Source organism: Octopus sinensis, linkage group LG21 (genome assembly GCF_006345805.1).
Source record: "Octopus sinensis linkage group LG21, ASM634580v1, whole genome shotgun sequence".
NCBI classification, from domain to species: domain Eukaryota; kingdom Metazoa; phylum Mollusca; class Cephalopoda; order Octopoda; family Octopodidae; genus Octopus; species Octopus sinensis.
The window spans coordinates 23,607,712-23,631,000 of record NC_043017.1 but is presented as its reverse complement, the minus strand read 5'-3'; the positions used below and the strand labels follow the sequence as shown (position 1 = coordinate 23,631,000).

The 23,289-nt window shown below is 36.5% G+C and overlaps 1 protein-coding gene across 2 annotated transcripts in view; it reads right to left on the bottom strand.

Annotated features, from left to right (window-relative positions):
• LOC115222875 (phospholipase D1-like) overlaps window positions 1–22,234 on the bottom strand; it is a 194,355-nt gene extending 172,121 nt beyond the window's left edge. For both annotated transcript variants that reach the window (XR_005003371.1, XM_029793251.2), the window contains exon 1: window positions 21,645–22,234. Coding sequence is in view for 1 of the 2 variants with exons in the window: in XM_029793251.2 (XP_029649111.1) it covers window positions 21,645–21,723 (79 nt within the window). In the remaining variant the exon portion in view is untranslated. The remainder of the gene's footprint in view (window positions 1–21,644) is intronic.
• Window positions 22,235–23,289: the final 1,055 nt, after the last annotated feature.

Here is a 23,289-nt window from a genome sequence, read left to right as displayed (position 1 = left end):
AGATCTGCTTTAGTGGGGCCAGTGAGGGGCTAATCAACAAAAAGATCAAACACACACACACACACTCACACATTTGAGGTAGTTGTTAGGAAAGAATGGAGTGAAACACGAGTACAAGCACAGGCATGGCCCTGTGTGGTTAAGAAGTTCACTTCTCAACCATGTGGTTTTGGGTTCAGTCCCACTGCATGGCACTCTTAGTGTCTTCTACTATAGCCTCAGGCTGACCACCAAAGCTTTGTGGGTGGATCTGGTAGACAGAAACTGGTAGAAGCACATCGTCACTGTGTGTGTGTGTGTGTGTGTGTGTGTGGTGTGTGTGTGTGTGTCTAAAGAGAAAGACAGACAGATAGATAGATGGATGGATATCTAAGCATATGTTTTTAGAGATAGATAGATAGATAGATAGATAGATAGATAGATAAACAGACAGACAGACAGACAGACAGAATGCTACAATAACTGGCACTCTACATTAAGTTATTCAGATTTCATAGGCTGGACACAAAGTGCAGTACAGGTGATTTGTTTTTCAGAATTTATAGGTAAGTGTGTAAGAAGTCCAATTGGGGACAGTTGACAGAAAAGAAAAGAAAAGAGAGAAAATCGTGCATTTCTTGATAGTCTTCAAAAGAAGAGGTTATTAGCACTTGATATGTTTGTTGACCTTTGGAATTAAACTGAGGACTGATGATAAATTGTGAGGTTGCATAGTACATGATCAGAAATTCATATTCATTCTGGTTATCTGCATTTCTGCATAATTTTGAAGTGATGAGTATCATAAGTGTGTTGTTTTCTTGTTAATATCAGAGACACTATAGAGCTAATATATTGAAGGCAAAGAAAGTGCTTGGTAATGAATCAAAATTAATTAAATAATTATGTGATTATAGACATCAGGTAACAACAGTAACGATGATAATGAAGACTGTAAAGGTTGTGTGTATAATAATTGGTGCATAGGGAACTGTAAGCACAATTATAGACAAATAGTTGCTTATGTGGTCGTAAAGTCTGAAAGTTGAGGAAGAGAGCAGTCGAGTATATCGACTCAAATATTTAACTAGTACTTTATTTTATTGGACCCAGAAAGAGAAAAGGCAAAGTCAACCTCAGCAGCATTTGAACACAGAATGTAAAGAACTGGCAGAAATGCTGCCAAGCAGTTTGTCTGGCATGATGAGGATTCTGTTAGCTCACTGCCCTCCACTGCCTTATAATAAATATTGGTTTCAAATTTTGGCAGAAGGCCAGCAATTTTCGAGGAGAGGAATAGTCAGTTATATTGACCCCTGTATTCAATTGATACTTTATTTTATCAACCCCAAAAGGATGAAAAGCAAAGCTGACCTTGACAGAAATTGAACTCAGGACACGAAGATATACTAAATGCCACTAATCATTTTGTCTGGTGTGTTAATGATTCTGCCAGCTTGCCACCTTATAACAAACAGTAACAAACATTCTAGAGGAGAGGTGAACTGAAATGATTCTAACAGGGCAATCATGGATCACATAATATTCAAGTATTCCACTGCCTGCCTATTGTTGTTGTTTCTGCTGTTAACACGGCTGTAAACATGTAAACAGCATGATTCTGGGAACAACAAAGTGGTAAATAATAGATAAATAAATAAATACAAAAAGAAAAATAAATAAATAGGCAATTTGATTTGAAGTAGAAAAGACACTTGCAGAGTATTTAACAGTGTAACATTTCTCCATGGTGCTTGGTGAATAAAGCAATTTCATTTTCTGGTAACAGAGATGGTGGTGGAGCAGACGGTGGTGGTGGTGGTAATAGTAGTAGTAGTAGTAGTGGTGGTGGTGGTGGTGGTGGTGGTGATACCAGTAGTAGTAGTAATGGTGACTTTTGTAGAGTGAAACAAACAATATAAATGAAGGATCTTTTCATTTGTGAAGCCAATTTTTCCAAATTTTTCCTACTGAACCAAACAATTTGAAACTTCGTATACTGGTAGAATATGTCAAAAGTAAACTAAATGAATTGAAATGTTAAATAATTCAGCTGCAATATATATATATATATATATATATATATATATATACACATACATACATACATACATACATATATATATGTGTGTGTGTGTGTGCATACATATGTGTGAGTGTGTATACACATGTATATATGTGTATGTGTGTATGTATATATATATATATATATGTACATATATATATGTGTGTATATATATATGTGTATATATATATATGTGTATATATGTGTGTGTGTGTGTATATATATATGTATATACATTTCTTTTGTATTGTAAATCAGTTACTATTTCTGTGTTGCCCTCGCTCCCCTCGATGCCCTAAAGTACATGTTTATTTTGCTTAATGGTTAATCCAGTGCTTTTAATAATACAAAAATAACAAGATATAAGGGAAAATACTGATGAACCACTGGTACATCTGTACTGAAACAACAAATGACAATCTATTCCATAATTAACAGTGAATTAAAACAAAATTCCAAATATGATGGAGGTTGTTTGTTTTAAAGATTTGAATTCTCATATTATTTGTAAGACTCTATTCATTTTGCCATGAACAAATTCAGGTTCACTGCAGCTGAAGAAATCCAACGATCTGATGCCTTCAGCTCTGTGCAAGGGAAATAAATATATAACTAGCCTCAGCTTCAAACAGCTGCTCCTGTGAAGAGCAGCCCCTGCAGTCTACCGACTTGTCAACGATGTAATAATAAGGAGTAAAAACAGACCAAGCCAGGGGAAGTGAATTTAGAGTTGTTAAATAACAACAAAATGGTTCATTTTGATTCTCAGCCCAAGCCATAAACTTGGATAAGGACAAGTTTAGCTGCCAGTTATGTATTAATAATGATTTCTTTATTATAATAATAATAATAATAATTACGGAGATGTACTTGCATAGCGAGTGACTTGATCTGAGATCGTGTGCTGGAACGAAAACACTTGCAGCGTGGAAGGTGTTTATAAGCCATTTAAGGAACACACAAAAACCATTAGATTCACTTCAACATTTAAATTTAATTTGTCAAAATATTTTCATCGCTTTGAGACCGCGACCTGTTCACTGACAAAACATGATGCAGCACGAAGTTTTGTCAGTGAACAGGTCGCGGTCTCAAAGCGACGAAAATATTTTGACAAATTGAATTTAAATGTTGAAGTGAATAACGGTTTTTGTGTGTTTCTTAAATGGCTTGTAAACACCTTCCACGCTGCAATAATAATAATAATCCTTTCTACCTTAGGCACAAGGCCAGAGATTTTGGTGGGAGGGGATTAATCGATTACATCAGCTCAGTACTCATCTGATGCTTATTTTATTGGTCCCAAAAGGACAAAAGACAAAATTGACCTCAGTGTAATTTGAACTCAGATGCTAAGTATTTTGTCTGGCGCAGTAACAAATTCTAACAGCTTGCCACCTTAGTAATAATAACAACAATGCTAATCCTTTCTACTATAGGCACAAGGCCTGAAATTTTAGGGGAAGGGACTAGTTGATTACATCGACCCCAGTGTTTCACTGGTACTTAATTTATGAACCCTGAAAGAATGAAAAGCAAAGTCAACCTTGATGGAATTTGAACTGTGAATGTGAAGATGGATGAAATCCTGCTAAGCATTTAGCCTGGTGTGCTAAAGATTCTGCCAGTTTGCCGCACCTTAGTAATAATGATGATGATGATGATTTCAAATTTTGGCACAAGGTCAGCAATTTTGGGGGAGGGGTAAGTCAATTACATTGATCCAGAACGCAACCGGTACTTATTTTATCGACCCCCACGCCCCCAAAAAAAAACGGACGATAGGCTAAGTCAACCGTGGCAGAATTTGAACTGAGAATGTAACAATTCTGCCAGCTAAAAGAAATATGGAAAGACATTTTGTTGAATGCTCTTATGATATTGCTAGCTCACCACTTTTATGCTTTGTCATAATAATAATAATCCTTTCTACTCTGGGCACAAGGCCTGAAATTTTGGGGGAAGGGGACCTCAGCAGAATTTGAACTCAGAACGTAAAGAGGAACAAAATACCTCTATGCATTTTGCCCAGCATGTTAATGATTCTGCCAGCTCACCACCTTAATAATAATAATAATCCTTTCTACTCTAGGCACAAGGCCTGAAATTTTGGGGAAGGGGGAGGGCAGTCGATTAGATTGACCCCAATACACAACTGCTACTTAATTTATTAACCCTGACGGGATGAAAGGTAAAGTCGACCTTGCCGGAATTTTAACTCGGAACGCAGCCATGGGCAAAATACTGCCAAATATTTTATCCAGCATGCTAACGACTCTGCCAGTTTGCTGCCTTAATAATAATAATAATAGTAGTAGTAGCAGTAGTAGTGCAGCAGCAGCTGTAATAGTAGTAGTATTCGTAGTTTAATGCTTAAATTTATCAAATTTCCAAGTTGACAGATTTGCTGTATCATGTTATAACTGGTTAAAACAAACCTTGTAGCCTATCTCAAGATATTAACAGTGGAAGTCTATCTTTTAAACAGTTGGCTCAATTCCCAGTTCATTACTGACATGGTTTCAACATAGACTAGTGACATACTGAACTAATAACAGCCAATAAACCAAGTTTGGTGTTGTACCATCTCAGTTTTAATAATGAGAGAAATAGCCAAGCTCCTAATTAAACAAAAATGTAGCAATTACTATAATTATCATCCTTGCAACTACTACAACTACTAGAGTATGAGCTATTGTTGATTTGGTTGGAAGTGGGGAATCAGAAGCTGTGTGTTATTTAACAACAAGCTTTATTCAATGTCAAGTTTAGTGCTTCACTGAGTCAAGTTCAAGTCTCTAAAACCTTTTGATACCAACCCACTTGAAACTATAATTTCTAAAAATATTCAATAATAAAAATATGATAGGATTTTTTATAAAGGCATGGCTATGTGGTAAGAAGCTAGCTTCCTAACGTCTATTTTCCATGCTAGCATGGGTTGGACAGCTTGAAGGAATTGGTAAGGCCAGGGGCTACACCAGGTTCCATAGTCCATTTTGGCTTGGATTCTATGGCTAGATGCCTTTCTTAATGCCAACCAGTCCACAGACTGTTCTGGGTGCTTTTTATGTGACATATTCACGGATGCTTTTCAAATGGTACCAGTACTCACATCACCGCTTTTTATGTGGTACCCTAGTTTTAGGATCTGCTATGGTCTACATATCCACCACAAAGTTCAGTTCTTGTTGCAGCGAAGTGGCTTGTGTGCCTCAATGACCTTGAGAGGAGCTATGCCAGTGGAGTACAAGCTCCTGGAAGGGCCTCACATGCTGGACAGTTCAAAGAAGAGAGGTAAAAATGGGTTTGCATAGGACCAATACACCTACCTAGAATAAAAGCAAAGTTAAAGCATTGATGACAATTCTAAACCAAAAAGACCTGAAAGAGGCAAGCCTTCCTTTGGGGAAAAGATAGCTCCGAGTAGAGAACACTGTAGAAAAGTTGTCAATTGCTTCTGCTCCATAGGGAGCAAAGGGCTTAAGAAAGTATAGTTGACATATGTAACACTTTGACTGTGGAATAAAATCAAACACAATTTATTCTAAACACATTACAAATTCAATATTAGCAAGCTTACTTGCTGCATTGGGGAAACATTTATAGAATTGATTTGCTTGTTGCAAGATGTTGCATGGACATGACTAATGATAATTAACCAACAAACTTTATTAACCTTCTCAAATATCTAAAATGAAAACTTCAGTCCTTGATTATTTCAAATACAAGCAAACTTAAATCATAAAATATATACCCATGCAACCAACCCCTAACTCTCCAAAATTACTGGCCTTGGGCCTAAATTTGAAACCATTATTGTTACTGTTATCTTAATACAATTTATTGTGATATTATTATCAGGTTTTGTAAGGCTGGCACAGCTGGTAATGTACTGAGCAGTAATTAATTTTCTTGATTAATGACTGAGTCACCTAACTTTGACATTGCATTTTATCTAATTGTTAGTCTGCAGGAAATATTTACTGGGATCAGTTTAATAGAATACAACTGGTTATCTGCGTGTGTGTGCGCCTGTGTTTATACAGGGTGAAAGGATCACGAACTGACTTGAGTACACCCAAACCCAAATGGTTTGTTTACAATCCCGAAATTATCGGTCCGGCAAAAGACACCGATAGAATAAATACAAAGTTTAAAAATAAGCGCTAGGGTCGATTTGTCCCATTAAACCCATAAAAGCCGATGCCCCAACATGGCCGCAATCCAATGATTGAAACAATAAAATATAAAAGATGTATTGCATGCGCGCGTAAGAAGGTGTGGTATGATTTGAGAGAAATTTCGGGCTACTATTTCTAGCAAATCGAGTGACCCGTTAGAGGCCTTCTCAGGTGTGTACGCGAGTGTCAAATGAAGCGAGACTGTGACATTCGTGCTTTGATTCCAGTTATTAACGTTGTCAGTGACGTGAGGTGTTTGCCTGAAAACGGGAATCTTAAAACAAGAGAGCTTCTGTCGAAAATAAAGGGAGAGGCATACGAGGATGTGTCTACATCTAAGGAACTGAAGTATGTACACAACAGAACAATGGGCATTTCTTTAAACAATACTAACAACAACAACACTGCGAAATGACCCGGCAACGGGAGCTTCGACACAGCCTCTTCAACAGCTAGAAATAGCAGCCAAATCTCCCTCAAATAACATCCCGGCGTTTCAACGAGAAAACCTCCAACGTAGTAGCTCGGACAAGAAATATATTTCTTTACTACCCACAAGGGGCTAAACACAGAGGGGACAAACAAGGGCAGACAAACGGATTAAAGTCGATTACATCGACTCCAGTGCGTAACTGGTACTTAATTTATCGACCCCGAAAGGATGAAAGGCAAAGTCGACCTCGGTGGAATTTGAACCCAGAACGTAACGGCAGACGAAATACGGCTACGCATTTCGCCCGGCATAGATAGCAACCAGATCGCCCTCAAATAACACCCGGGCGTTTTGACGAGTAAGCCTGAACAACTAGAAATTGTAGCCGGATCTCTCTCAAATAACAATTGCATTTTGACTAAGGACAAGATGTGGCCCAACCCTTAGAATGACTTGATGGCCACAACTGGAATGAAATCATAAATATCCGATCACGTTGACTTAGGACAAGCCAATAATGAGCCCACAAGGGCGCCTCTACGCAGTACCTGACCTGCTAGAAATAGCAGTCAGATTTATCTTAAATGATACGGCCACCATCCTAAAAATTGCAAGGAAACATTGTATGACGTAGTCCTCGATGTGCAAAATGATGGGATGGTCCTGGCTGGAGCACCCTTAACCATAATCAAGGGCTTAACTACAACGAGTCAACAAGGGAACTATGTAGGGTCACTCCACCTGCAAAACTAGCAGCTAAATCTCCCTCAAATTATACATGCTGTTTGTAAAAACAAAAAAGTGGACACAAAGCATGATGTAATCCGAGGAACTTTGTCCAAAATAATAAATATGGACTGTTCACGGTTGGAATGTCTCTGATCACATGGTTGATTGATCATGACTGATCTAGATGCTGAACTATAATAACGATTTCTGATTTAGGCACAAGGCCAACAAATTTTGAGGGGAGGGGGACTAGTAGCTACAATCTGCCCCAGTGCTCAACCGGTATTTCATTTTATCGAACTCGGAAGGAAGGAAGGTGAAGTCAACCTCAGCAGGATTTGAACTCAGATCGTAAAATGCCGGAAGAAAAAGTGCAAGGCATTTTTTTCCGAATAATATAGTAAAAACAACAAACTTAAGCAAATGAAAGTCGCTTTAATGAAAGCTAATTAGAAACAGACTGACAGGAGGGTAATTAGAAATTCTCTCTTTTTTTTTTTTGTTGAAACGTTAATTCAAAATAAATCGATTTTTGAAAGTGATATTTTCCCAGTTGAACGTGAAACGATGGCGAGTGTCGTTATTTTCTGTTTATATTAAAATAAATCGTCTGTTTTGAAACTGACATCGCATTAATCTCAAGCAGAGAGAAATAGGAGAAAATCTCTCTCTCTCTCTCTCTCTCTCACACACACACACACAAAAAAAAAGCGGTGAGTAGGTAGAATCGTTAGCACGCCGGATGAAATGCTTATAACAGCATTTCTACCTGCTTTTTACGTTTTGAGTTCAAATGAAGCTAAGGTCGACTTTGCCTTTCGTCCTTCCGAGGTCGATAAAATAAATGCTAATGGAGAACTGGAGTCGATAAGTTCTAGACTAGATCCCCTCCAGCAAAATTTCAAACATACACACACAACGTAGAATCATGAAATAAGTGTGTTTGTGTGTGGGGTGGAGGTAGTGGAGATAGGGACGAGATGCAAAGACACTCAAGTGGGGACAAAGAGGGTGAGAATATTCATAAGTGTACCTGTGTGTGTGTATGTAGTGGTGGTTAATGTTAATGCATGTGTGGTGTGTAATATCTCTTGACGGAGAGATAGTGTGCTATGTTTGGTCGATGTGGCTGGTGGGATCTATGTGTAAGTACAGGTGTGTGCATATATATATATATAGATGCATCCATGTGCGTATGTATTATGCAATGTGTGTATCTATGCATATATATATGCTAATTTGTAAGGCCCAGATATTACCAGATCCTCTGCTCAATATTACCAGCTGGTTATTGTTATCAGAAAGGGTTTCTTCTCAAGCGATAATAATATGTGGCTTCTACTACATTTATTCATGCACTCATACATGTACATTTATACATGCACGCGCACACACACATGCACTCACACATACACACAGACACACACACGGATATGTATCTGTGTAAATAGGGAACATTTTATTTCAGATGTCATAAAAAAAGCACAACTGTATTCTTTGATCTCTTTATGTTCAGTTCATAACAACAATAGGGTTCCCAAATCCATTAGTCCATTAACATTTCAAGGCCTTCATTGGAATGAAAAGATAGTAATGGCATGTTATTCATGCACTTGCCAGTAAGTCACAAAGGATCACAGTAATATTGATAAAAATCATCAACGCTAAATTTTAAAATTATACAAGAGGTAAGGAGATTTCATTATGCATTTTACATGTGTTGCCTCTGTTGATATTTTTGTCTCTATTTTTGGCTTCCATAGCTACTCTCACTGTTTTTATAGGGTTCTACATAAAATTGAAGTGCTGTGAACTAAGTTTTTTCTATCCTGCATTATTTCATGTTCTGTAAGAAGGATGATGGCCTCTTGTTGTAAATGCATGGACAACTGGGGAGAAAGTGTTGTATTGTTTGCATGCTTAAGTACACACACACACAATCATGGATATATGTGCATGTGAGTGTATGTATACTGTTTGGTCTCTCATTCTCTTTCTCCCCACCAACTCATTTTTAACAGTCTGAGTCATGAAGTTTATAACTCCCATATTTACACTGATATTTGCTTGTATCATTTTGTTGTCTAAAGTACATTTTGTGGTTTGCTAGTTTGTGGTACTGTGTTGAAGAAGAGATTTTTTCATTTCAGTATCATTGTAATATATTCTATCTTTAAGATTGTATTTACGTGTGATACACTTAGTGTTTTGTTTTGAGAGGTTTTGATGACATATTCACTCATTCTGTAACCAGAGTTTATCTTGCATTGGGCTTTATAGAGATGATGGACTTGCCATATTCCACAACATAAATTGACATGACATCGGCAAACTTTGAAAGGAACAAACAAAAACTCTTACAGAATTTGACTAAAGAAATACAAGAAATACAAATCTGGAGATACATTTCCTATATGTTACGCTTAACCTAAACATGAGCAAATGCAATTTCTACAACAAACCTAATGAAGGAACCCCATTAATCAAGACCATGCAATACCCTACTGACAGCATTAACATGATATACAGAAATCCTTCGCCATATCAGAGTTCACCTATCGTGGTTTATTATTTAAGCTTATGTTGATTCCTCCATGGTGTTGTTTTGCATTTGTAATAGAATAAATATATATGAATTATAAAAATAATTTTAAAAATATATAGATAGGCGTGGGAGTGGCTGCGTGGTAAGTAGCTTGCTTACCAACCACATGGTTCTGAGTTCAGTCCCACTGCGTGGCACCTTGGGTAAGTGTCTTCTACTATAGCCTCGGGCCGACCAAAGCTTTGTGAGTGAAGTTGGAAGATGGAAACTGAAAGGAGCCCGTCATATATATATATGTGTGGTGTGTGTGTTTGTGTGTGTGTCTGTGTTTGTCCCCCTAACATCGCTTGACAACTGATGCTGGTGTGTTTACGTCCCTGTAACTTAGTGGTTCAGCAAAAGACACCGATAGAATAAGTACTAGGCTTACAAAGAATAAGTCCTGGGGTCGAGTTGCTTGACTAAAGGCGGTGCTCCAGCATGGCCACAGTCAAATGACTGAAACAAGTAAAAGAGAGAAAGAGAGAGTACAGTACTGTTTCTATTTTGCAGATTTTCACCCACGATAGTTGAGGGATTACTGTACATCTAAACGATTATTGAACAGAGAAATTATTCAACAAAGCGATTCCGCATTACAACACAAGCCAGCAGTTGTTCCAATATGAAGCTGAAGTACAAAGAGCAACCCACGACTAATAATAAAGGAACAAATTAAAAAATTCATCTGTTTATGTGTGTAAGGCGGCAAGCTGGCAGAAACGTTAGCATGCCAGGCGAAATGCTTGGTGGTATTTTGTCTGCCGTTACGTTCTGAGTTCAAATTCCGCCAAGGTCGACATTGCCTTTCATCCTTTCGGGGTCGATTAAATAAGTACCAGTCACGCACTGAGGTCGATATATATTTCTTTACATAATCGACTTAATCCATTTATCTGTCCTTGTTTGTCCTCTCTGTGTTTAGCCCCTTGTGGTTAGTAAAGAAATAGGTATTTCGCCTGCCGCTACGTTCTGAGTTCAAATTCCGCCAAGGTCGACTTTGCCTTTCATCCTTTTGGGGTCGATTAAATAAGTACCAGTTACAAACTGGGGTCGATATAATCGACTTAATCCATTTATCTGTCCTTGTTTGTCCTCTCTGTGTTTAGCCCCTTCTGAGTAGTAAAGAAATAGGTATTTCATCTGTCTTTAGGTTCCGAGTTCAAATTCCGCCAAGGTTGACTTTACCTTTCATCCTTTTGGGGTTGATAAATTAAGTATCAATTGAGTACTGGAGTTGATCTAATCGACAGGCCCCCTCCCCCAAAATTTCAGGCCTTGTGCTTAGAGTAGAAAAGAATATATGCATGTGTGTATGTGAGTGTATTTTTGAGAGTATGTGTTGTGTCTTTTGTTTGTTTGTTTTGTGTTTTTTTTTTTTTCACTTGAAGTTAAAAGGACAGGGTCCATAATCTTTTCTGAAGGCTTCAAAACTAGGAGGAACAAGAAAATCACAAAGCATGACTAACTCCCATTTTTTTAGGTACAACCACACTACTTCACTTCAAACTATATTTCCAAAGGTATTTGTTCTTAGGCTGGTAAACCACAGCATGGTTCTCATACACTGTCCTCCCTACAAATCTGTGATTTCAGAGAAGTAAAGCAATCTTCAGCTTTTCCTCATATGACATTTACAATTTTAATTTTAAAATTATCATTTCAAGCGAAAACCTTCTTGCAACAGCTGGCAGACAAATGGTTTTAGCTGCAGCTTAAGATTTCATAAAACTTGAGACCAAGTCTATCAGAAAATTCACTGAATAATCTTTATATTTGTTTCATTCTTCTTTTTCAAAATGACAAACAATTCTTAATGGCTTGCTTGTCTTTCAAACGTTTTCCTTTTATTTGGGTTAAAACATTGGTGTTTTTCTTTTTCTAATTGCAGACGTGGATGTGTGGTAAGAAGCTTGCTTCCCAACCACAAGGTTCCAGGTTCAGTAAGCATCTTCTACTATAACCTTGGGTCAACCAAAGTCTTGTGAATGGATTTGGTAGACTGAAGTTGAAAGAAGCCTGTCGTGTGTGTGTGTGTTTGTCTCCCACAGTGTTGGTGTGTTTACATCCCTGTAAGTTAGTGGTTCAGCAAAAGAGAACCAATAGGACAAGTCTTCACTATTCCAGAAATGAATATGGATGATTCTACCCCTGTATGAATAGGAATGCAATGTATTGGCCAAGAACAGGATTGGCTAAACCAAGGAAACAGCCTGGCCTACATTCATGTGACTTAGTAACATGTAGGGCACTTAGAGTTTGGTAAAATGCCAAAAAAAAAAATGTGATTTTATCACATACCCTATGGACAGAAAACATCCTTTTCAGTTCAAAGCATTTTAGAATAGTAAAGTGCCTATTTATTCCTACAAATAAAATAATAAAAAAAAACCATTCAATGAATGGAAAGGGATTTAAAAATTGTTGAGAAATGGATGTAGAAATGATGGCTTATATTCTCTAGAGAAGATAGCAAAAAAAAAAAAAAAAGAAAGCTGCTATTTTCAAGAAATGTCAATTAGTTGTTATTGGAACAGGAAAATGGATTAGATTATTATCCATGAAAAGGCAAAACATCATTGATACTTCTTCACACAACGAAAAAAATAAAAGAAGAAATCTTATAAGAAGTAGAGGAATTACTTACAGAGTTTCAAGCTCAAATTACATCAGAAGAACAAAACGAGTAAGATGTTCTATACAATAAGATGTTCACATTTTTAACAACTTAAATTTTTGCATTGCATAATCATAAAGAATACAGGATGAAGAAAGCAATTCTGGAAATTTTAAAGGGATTTAAAAAAAAATTATTTAAAAATTCTGATCATATCATGAATTGCGACAAAGAATCCTGGAAGACTATTAACCTTCATAATTGCAGAATGAAATATATTCAGTTGATGGACTCTTACTGTTCACCAGAAATTGCTTCATAGAACTCATAAAGCTAAATAGTTTGGCTTTGTAATTGATTCTGCTCCATATCAAACACATCACAAGTAAATAGCAGAAACTGTTTCTTATGTTGATATCAATTTTAATAACAAATTATTTCTATAAATGAGTTCTTTTTTTCTTGGGTTTATCCAATTAAATTAAAATGGGCGCTTAACACATCCTGAAAATAATTTTAAAACAACTTTTAAATGACTTTTGAGCTCAATGCTATGACATTGCTGCAGATGTGACTTGTTATAAAAAGGTGTTCAATAGAAAATTAATGGGAACAACTGCTAACCTATTTTATAATGTGTCATAATCCTTCTCCCATTTTGGTTGGAGTAGATGTGCTTGACTTAGTGTTTAGGGGGTTGGACTGATGAGTGTAAGATTGTGGTTTCAATTCCTAGGCTGGGTAAAACACTTTATTTCATGTTGTTCCAGTCCACTAAGCTAGCAAAAATGAGTAATCCAATGATGGACTGGTGTCCCACCCAGGGGAGAAAATATACACCACAGAAACAGGGAAACTGGCCCTCTCAGTCAATGTGACTTTTGAGCAGGAGCGTTATCTTTTAATCTGGTAAGAGTGTATGCCTCTACAAAGGGGTGCTGAAAAGTTCCTAGCTCTAAGGGTATAATGGTTAGGGGCCCAAACTACTCAGTTCTTTTACAGGGTTAGAAAAACTGGAAGACCACTGCAATAAATGTATGAATCTGAGAGAGGAATATGTTGAATAAAATCATTAACCAATCCTTCTGTATTTTCTTTTACTCAAAGCCAGGAACTTTTCAACACCTTGTAATCCTGATATATCCATTGTTTTTTTATTTTGTATTTTTTTTTAGAAGGAATCCAATGGTCTTATCCAGTTTTATCCTGTCTAATTTGAAGATTGTGAAGCCAGTTCATAAACACTTTGATACCATATACTTTTGATCTCAATGCCATGCCAATCTAACAGCTATGGCTTCTTATATAATCTGATAAGAGATTTATAGATAAATGCTCTCCATTACAATTTCAACTACTTACTATAGCAACCTTTCAGCGAATTAAAATTGGTTTTATTGTATGAGTGCTTCAGAGAAGCAAGAACAACTTGACTTTGGCCTAAGTAGAATTAAAATAGAAGAAACAATAAAAATAAATTTTCCTATTATATTGTATCTATATTGTCAAATGAAAATCAGATGATCATCAAATTCAAACTGTTGATATAAGGCAGGCACTGAATAATATTTTGGCTTTAAACTTCCTGATTTTGCTTTGCTTTTTGTTTTTGTTTTTGGAATAAAAATCTTATTTGGATTGATTGTGATCAAAAACGACTCCGACATCATACTATGAATGCTGCTTGTGGTTTAAGGGCCCTTTAAGGTTATATTGTCAATCAGTCAATAATTATTGAACAGTGAACCACTTCAACCTGAGCAGAAACCATGTGATAAATAGGATATTCGAGTAGAAAGATACAAATGCCTGGTGAATAAGTCAATGATGTAGGATTAACTGTGAAAGAAGAAAATGATAAGACTAACGCTAAAACTATTGATTGTCCATTTCCATAATGAAATGGAAGAAAGGTTTGCCTGTTTCCACGAGTTGGATTGAAAGTTTTGATTTCTTTTAGATGTTAGAGGATTACTATTGTTTGACTGAAATGAAACCAACAGCATTTAATAAAGTATCTTTAAAGAAAAGTTCTCTCAAATATAGACAGATAAAGGTGAATTTGAGCTTTATGAAGTAATCTTGAAATGAAAGATATTTCTGCAAAGTTATTCAAAATACAGAATCTAAGACTGGTGTGTTTCTCAAATTTATTGTTCAGTATAGAAATGAAAATATGCTTCCAAATTTAAGAGTTGCTCTGTAGATATAATTCTTCTTATTACAATTTCAATTAGCAGCTGTAGTAATGTCTCTCAGTAAACTGAAGTTGGTCTTACTGTATTTGTGAGATTCAATGAACCAACAAAAACTGTCAGCTCTACTGAAGTAGAAACCTGATATTGCTAAAATATTTGTATCATTGGGAGTAAGAAAAATAATTTTAAAATGAAGTTTAAAATTATTCATAAAACTAACCAAAAATAGGAGCAAACATAACATTTATTTTAAAGTTCTATAAAATCAGAACGATTCAATTTCAATAAAAGTTTATACATTTTCCTATTATTTTACTTGTAAATGTTTTAGGAATTATATTTTTTGTTTTATATATATTGTATATAATTATTTATAGTTATGTACCATACGTATATATATATTACATATAACTGTTTATAGTTACATATATATATATATAAGCAAACCAAAAGATCCCATCATTCTACATATATTCGGAGGGGTTCTAAGCATGGCACATGTTGAGATAAATGGGAAGGAGTTATAGACAACATAAGCGACAACTGGGAGTTTGTACAAAGACCACCAGCCATGAGACACAAATAATCTCTGTGTCAGGAGCAAGTACCAGTCAGATAAGAAGTAACATTGTGGTAGAACAGCACTGTTTATGTAGAGCCACAAAAGTCCAGGGACAATTTCTGGAAAGACTGAAAGAAAGGGGTCAATAAATAACAATAACTAGAAGAGAAACTGGACGTCAGGTATGTATGTATGTCTGTAGGCGTATATATACACACACATGTAGGTACTATTATTCTGTACCACAAAGTATATCTTAGGATTTTAGTCTACACTATGTAATAAACAAATGTAAATGACTTGTCTTTTTATAATATATCTTTGTGGATAGAAAAAGAGGAATCAGTCTGACAAATTTCATTTCTATGTTGGAATTTCATTAATGACTATACACTATGAAGAGACATTGAAAGCAAGAATTTTACTAATGAGAGGAATGGAGGTGTGAAGTCTGGATTACAAAGTAACATGTCAGGGTAAATCAAGATGCTGATGGGGAAAAATGTACTTGGACTCATTTATCACCCTTAACTGAAAGGAAATGGACTTGGAAATATTAGAAAGAGGGGTTGTAGAAAGTGGAAATGTGAGGGAGAGAAATGCTAAGTAGACCAAACAGGGGGAAACCAGCTGTAGAAGTTGGCATTAATATGGTTGAAATGGCTTTAAAAGTAGAGAAAGCTGCGAAACCATCGGGGATAGTTATTTGGATGTCGAAAATATTCAAAAATGCAGAGTGCATACAGTCAATCAGAGAGTACAGAGTGGTGTCATACTCAACGAATGACATATCATCGTCATCAAATGCTACAAAAGCAAAGAAAATGCTCTTGTAACATCCAGTCTCAGTAGTGTCAAGCTGATGGATTAAATTGTAGCATAAATTGCAGATTGGATTTGTAATAAGAGAAGCACAACTAAAGCTCGCTTCCTAATGAAACAATAAGTTCTTAGGAGTAAGCCACTATATCTCACATTTGTTGATCTGGAGACAACTTTTGACAGTGTACTGTGTTGTGTAGTCTTGTAGTTGCTAAAAACTTTGGTGAAGATAAATAGCTTAAACAGATAAATAGGCGCAGGAGTGGCTGTGTGGTAAGTAGCTTGCTTACCAACCACATGGTTCTGGGTTCAGTCCCACTGCGTTCATCTTGGGCAAGTGTCTTCTACTATAGCCTCGGGCTGACCAAAGCCTTGAGTGGATTTGGTAGACGGAAACTGAAAGAAGCCCGTCGTATATATGTATATATTATTTCTATTCCTGAGCGCCATACTTATACAATTGTTTGTTTGTACTCCACCTGCCTTCGTCTTTTGTTTATTTTCGTAAAGCTTCCTGTTATATATATATATATGTATGTGTATATGTTTGTGTGTCTGTGTTTGTCCCCCCAACATCGCTTGACAACTGATGCTGGTGTGTTTACATCCCTGTAACTTAGCGGTTCGGCAAAAGAGACCAATAGAATAAGTACTAGGCTTACAAAGAATAAGTCCTGGGGTCGATTTGCTCGACTAAAGGCGCTGCTCCAGCATGGCCACAGTCAAATGACTGAAACAAATAAAAGAGTAAAGAGTAAATAGCTTGTCAGAGGTGTGCAAGCCATGTGCAGAGATAATGTTATTAAGGTGAGAGTTGGCATTGAGGGATTCAGTGAGGGATTTAATGTGTTGGTAGATCATAATCATCATCATCATCGTTTAACGTCCGTTTTCCGCGCTAGCACGGGTTGGACGGTTTGACCGGGGTCTGGGAAGCCAGGGGCCGCTCCAGGCTCCAGTCTGATCTGGCAGAGTTTCTACAGCGGGATGCCCTTCCTAACGCCAACCACTCCGCGAGTGGAGTGGGTGCTTTTTACGTGCCACCTGCACGGGTTTGAGCAGAAGAAGAAGAAGACGAAGAAGGCATTGCCAAATGGCGGAAAGATGGAATTAAGGATTGAAGGTAACCTTAAACGGTTAAATTTCGTAGAGAAAGATAGGAAAAACAAAGCAAGTTAAGACATTTAACGAATGAGAGGTACGGAAGATAAATGAGATAAAAATCTTTTTAACTTGCTGTGGACATCAGGCCGGAAGTTGATTTGGAGAAGAAGGAAGTTTGAATTGGGGATTGTAATGGCGATTTTCATGTTTGAGCAGAAGAAGAAGATAGATGTCAATTATATTTCTCCAGACTGTAACAGATGAGTTTAAGACAGGCTGTTCATGGGAACTCCTGTATACAGATGACCTAGTTCTCATTGCTGAATGTGTTAACAATTTAGAGAAGAAAACTCATTTATAGAAGCAAAGCCTGGAATCAAAGTAACTGTAGCAAAGGTGCAAGCTTTAATAATCAGGCTCCATTGGTTGAAAACGGGTAGATAGTAATTCCAAACAGTGTACCTGTCAGTTGTGTCAATTGTGGTTATGTAAGAGATGTGGGATCACAGGTAAGATATTGATAAAGGAAAGCTTTGCATGTGGCACATATTCAGTCCTAGGTTAGCTGAAAGTGTCTATGTAAAAAACACTCATTAAATTTTTAAGGAACAGTGGGAAGCTTTTGTGATTTAGGTTATCTAATTAACAAAGAATGCAGGTGCCTGAGAGTTTAGGAGACGAAAAGTAAAATTGGAGTGGGAAAAGTTTAGGGAGCTATCACATCCGTTGGCAACAAAGAGATTCTCTCATCAAGGAGATGGTAGATTTTTATGATGCTTTAGTACAATGTGTGATGCTGCATGGTAGAGAGATATAGGCATTAAATGCAGAAGATATGTGAAGGCCAAAGAGAAATGAAATGAGCATACTCTAGGGCAGTGGTTTTCAACCAGGGTTCCGCAAGAAGTTACAAAACTGCTAAAATCGGCAGTAATTTTTAATTCTCCTGTGCAGATATGTGTGCATAAGACTATATTAAATTATTGCACAGGGGTTCCTCGAGCCAGTGGAATGTTTCCTTGGGGTTCCGCTCCAGCAAAAAGTTTGAAAAGCACTGCTCTAGGGATATGATGATACAGAAAAGCTGAGAGAGGAAAATGATTGTAAAAGTTATTAGAAGTAATGTACAAGAAGGAAGACTGCATTGGTACAGACAGGTAATGCATATGAATGATATTTAGTAAAGAAGTTATCCGAGGGAGACTGGATGTTGTTGTGAATACTTGTCTCAAAAGGCTGAATAGGTCAAATGAAATGAGTTTTTAAGTCCTTAGAGATATGAGTTTAAAAGGAGTCTTTGAAGATACACAAAGAAGTTATAGTCATTCATGAAATTCCAACATAGAAATGAAATTTGTCTGACTGATTCCTCTTTTTCTATTCACAAAGATATATCATAAAAAGACAAGTCATTTACATTTGTTTATTACATAGTGTAAGACTAAAATCTATAGATATACTTTGTGGTACAGAATAATAGTACCTACATGTGTGTGTATATATCTACATACATACATACATACATACATACATACACTCACACGTGTGTGTCCATATATATAATTGCTTATACACACAAGTCTTGCCCTTATTTTATTTAATGTGTGTCAATTTAAAGGCTGAACAGGTATTATTAAGCCAGCGAGTTCACAAACCAACGAGTTCCTTAGTCCAACCTTCTAGCAACAACTGTTTATATCTCTCAAATCATACTGCTTTCATTTTTAAAGAAAAAAAAAAAAGATAGGATGGTCTCGCCTGGAGTCTTTCATCACAGCTCCAAGCAAGAGAACTAAACAACAGGTGAATTATCAAAATAAAAACTTATGGGTCTACCTACGGCAGGTGTCAGAAAGAATCAAACGACTGCCTAAAGGAGGGATTTTTTTAATGTACAAACTATATTCATTAACTGTAAGAAAACGAAAATCTTTCCATACCTGCTCCAACACACACACACAAACTGTTGTATCATAATGCAAAATATATTGATTTCTAACACTGACACAAGACCCTATTTGGGGGAGCGTGGATGTAGTTTATTAAATCGATCTCAACTGGTAGTGAAAGGTGAACAGACCAAGACGACTTCGTTTGAATTTGAACTCATAATGCTATTAAATATTGATTGCAAGGCATTTTGTCCGTCACTCTACCGATTTTGACAATCCACAGTAAATCAACAACAATAATAATAATAATCTCACTCTTTGACGAGTGATGAGGCTCTAAAAAAGAGAATGGATGAAACAAAACACGAAATAAGGGAGTGTGATGAGTTGAGCATTTTTTTTAATTGACATACGCGAATTTCCTTAACAAAAAAAAAAAAAAAAAGAGAGAAAGAGAGAAGTTTCAAGATTTAAAATTAAAACCGAGCAATAAATATATCTTGTTTATCTGAAGTGTGAATGAATTCCTATATTCATTAGGGCCATTTTATCTTTCGTCCCACTACGATTGAAATAAGCAACCTAGTAATATGTGGTGGATTTTTACCTGAATAAAATTATATCAATAATAGTATGTTGTTTTTGAAATAGTTGAGATATGTTGAGTCTCGTGAAAATAAGCTACTGGAAAAGCCTAATAAGCGACCTCGGTCGGTGGAAGGTAACCTGTTCACTGACGGCAATTTAAAACACCCGAGAAATGTATGAATTTCACAACATTCCATTTCTTCGTAGAAAAAAATGTTATGCACGAAGTTATTACAAGGGTTAGCTCAATAGTGGGACCATAATTTCTGTCGAATTGATTTATTCTCTTTAATTTCATAAAGGTGTGTGTAGTACTCAACAAAATTTCGATACAATAAAAAGTGTCACGTTCAAATTTTTTTTTCTCAATGTCTTTGTAAGAAATTTATTAATTAGAGCATTAGAAAAAAAAAATTGTCTCGGCGTATTTATGCCAACTCTTTACGTTCTGAGTTCAAATTCAGCCGAGGTCGACTTTGCCTTTCACCCTTTCGAGGTCGATAAATTAAGTACAGTTGAAACACTGGGGTCGATGTAATCGACTACTCCCCTCCAGACAAAAATTGCTGCCCTTGTGACAAAATTTGAAACCATTGATATTATTATTATTATTTTTATTACCGTCCACAATGTTTTAGTGAACCCTAATTGGTTAATAAAGGGAACATTATTATTGTTTTACTATAATTAAATTTCTTCTTTAAGCACATGTATAAGATAGAAGGATTTAGTAAGTGCGTTTTATCAGTCGCTACAAATGTTAGTCTTCTAAATAATTAAGGAATCCTCACATAGGTACAAAATCGCAAATGTTTAAGAATGGATTAATGAGGTGCTTGTCTGACAATTAACCAACCCCAGGAGGACGTCAGGCACGGACAACGCCGGTGAGATTTGAACTAGGAATTTTAATGACAACTATTTCTCAATAAAATTCCATTGATACATTCGAGTAAACGAATATACTTACAACACAATCGTGAAAAGTACTCTAAAAGGTAACAATATAGAGTACATAATGTCCAAAGAGAAGTAATATATTTTAGTTTGAACGAGTATATATGTATAGGCAACGTGTATGTATGTATGTGTGTGTGTGTGTGCGCAGTTTGTACATCGTTGAGAAAGTTTAAATTTAGTTGTGTTCTTCTTAAATTATATTAATAATGTCAATAAAACCATTAGCCTTGTTTCAACTTTATTTATCTTTTATGAGAAACTGTTGGTTCCCGACATTGGGAGCAGTGTTATTGTATTTGGCAAAATTCCTCGGTGAAAGACACGGACACATGCACCATGTCACAGACAAACGTTCATGTATATTTCTATATATAATATATATATATATATATATATATATATATATATATGTGTGTGTGTGTGTTGTATGTGCCTGTGTGTCTATGTATGTATATATATATGTGTGTGTGTGTGTGTGTGTTGTATGTGCCTGAGTATTGTATGAGTGCATGTGTGTCTATGTATATATGTGTGTGCGTGTATATATATAATATATATATATATATATATATATATATATATATATATATATATAACTTGTTCGTCGTATTCCAGCCCCAAATGTCTACAGCCAACACCCTGCTAGTACTTTGCACAAGACACAAGCTACACAAGACCTTTAAGTAAGGGGTTTCAATTAGCAATGACCCCCACCTCGCATTTCAAATAAAGCCAAAATTAGTATAGTATAAAGACGACAAAACAAAAACCGAAGAAACCAGAAAACCACTTACACCAATCCTTATATAAAAGAAACAACGACAATAAACAGCTACAATTACTATTAATATTATTGGTTTCCGATACACACTCCAGACACATTGATAAATACCAAAAGAAAAAAAGCAATAACAGAGCAATTCTTACCATGTTCATCGAGATATGTATCAGGTATAGCGGGTAATACATCAAACACTTCTGTGGTGTTATCATCGCCTTGCTCCATGGTCAGGTAAGAAGGGAAAAAGCCGTCAGAGCAAGCGACGTGTTTACAGTTGTTACTTCATACATACATACATCGTATAATAATAAACACTACAAGAACTTGTGAATAGTGATAGTAGTAGTAGTGGTGACAGTGGTTAGTGATGGTGGTGGTGGCGGTAGCGGTGGTGGTAGCAGTGTTAGTAGTGGCTGCTGATGCTTAGTCGCGGGTCAGCACTGTTCAAAGGCAATCCAACCACGACCATCTTATCATAGGTTGCCCCTCTGTATGCTTTCCCTTTTCATGCAACACAGAAAGGTGTGTGTTATTCATGAGAAACTTGGCTGCTATTTCTAGCAAAGTCGAAAAATCCCTCGTTGACTAGTAGTAGCAGTAATAGTAGAAGCAGTAATTGGTTATGTAATGGTTAAAGTGGTGGTGGTAGTGGTGGTGGTGGTGACGAACTAGGAGACTCGGTGGAGGAACCAAAAAGGAAATGATTTAGTTTATTCCGTAAATAAATGGTAAACAGTAAAATGCTACCCTTCTTCGCCAATAACTGTCTATAATTATTGATCAATATGTTATTAGCTACCACATATCCCGATCAGAACTATAATAATAATAACAATACTACTACTACTACTACTAGTAATAATAATATAATAATAATAATAATAATAATAATAATAATAATAATCCTGTCTACTGTAAGCACAAGACTTGAGGGGTTTTTTTGTGGAGAGGAAGGGTTTAGTCAATTGCATCGATCATAGTGTGTGACTGGTACTAATTTCATGGAACCCGATAGAATGAACGGCGGGAATATGAACTGAGAGCGTGTAAAGACGGATGATACACTGCTAAGCATCTTGTCCGGCGTGCTTAACGATTCTGCCAGCCCCACGCCTTTGCTGATGATGATAATAATAATAAATTCTTTTTATTGGCCACAAGGGCTGACACACATGATTAGAAAACATAAAGGGACAAAACAGGACGAAAGGTTACAAAGGGTTTTGTCCGTTTGTGAAAAATTCGTGTAAAAACAACGAAAAACTCCCAATAGGGGGAGGCGTTACGAAAGGTTCCTGGTGGAAAAACCCATAAAAGCCAACGGGACCCTGGTCAAAAGGGGGGGGGTAGAGAGCCCCTTTCTCCTTTTATAATACCTTTTTCAATTACAGGCGAAAATAATAATAATCTTTTCTACAATAGGCAGAAAGTCCGAAATTTTGAGGAGAGGGGACTAGTCGATTACATCGACTCCAGTGCTCAACTGGTACTTATTTTATCGACCCCGAAAGGATGAAAGGCAAAGTCGACCTCGGCGGAAATCCTTTCTACTATAGGCACAAAGCCTGAAATTTTGAAGGGAGGGAGGAGCTGGTGGATTACATTGATATTGAGCTCAGTATACATATGGTACTTTATTTATTTCATCCACCCTACACTACCACCGCCACCACCATCATCGTCATCACCACCGGCAACAGCTTAAAACTTTCACCCCTAATACCATTATCACCATCACACATCGGAATAAATAAATAAATAAATGGATGGATAGGTAGGTAGGAAGATAGA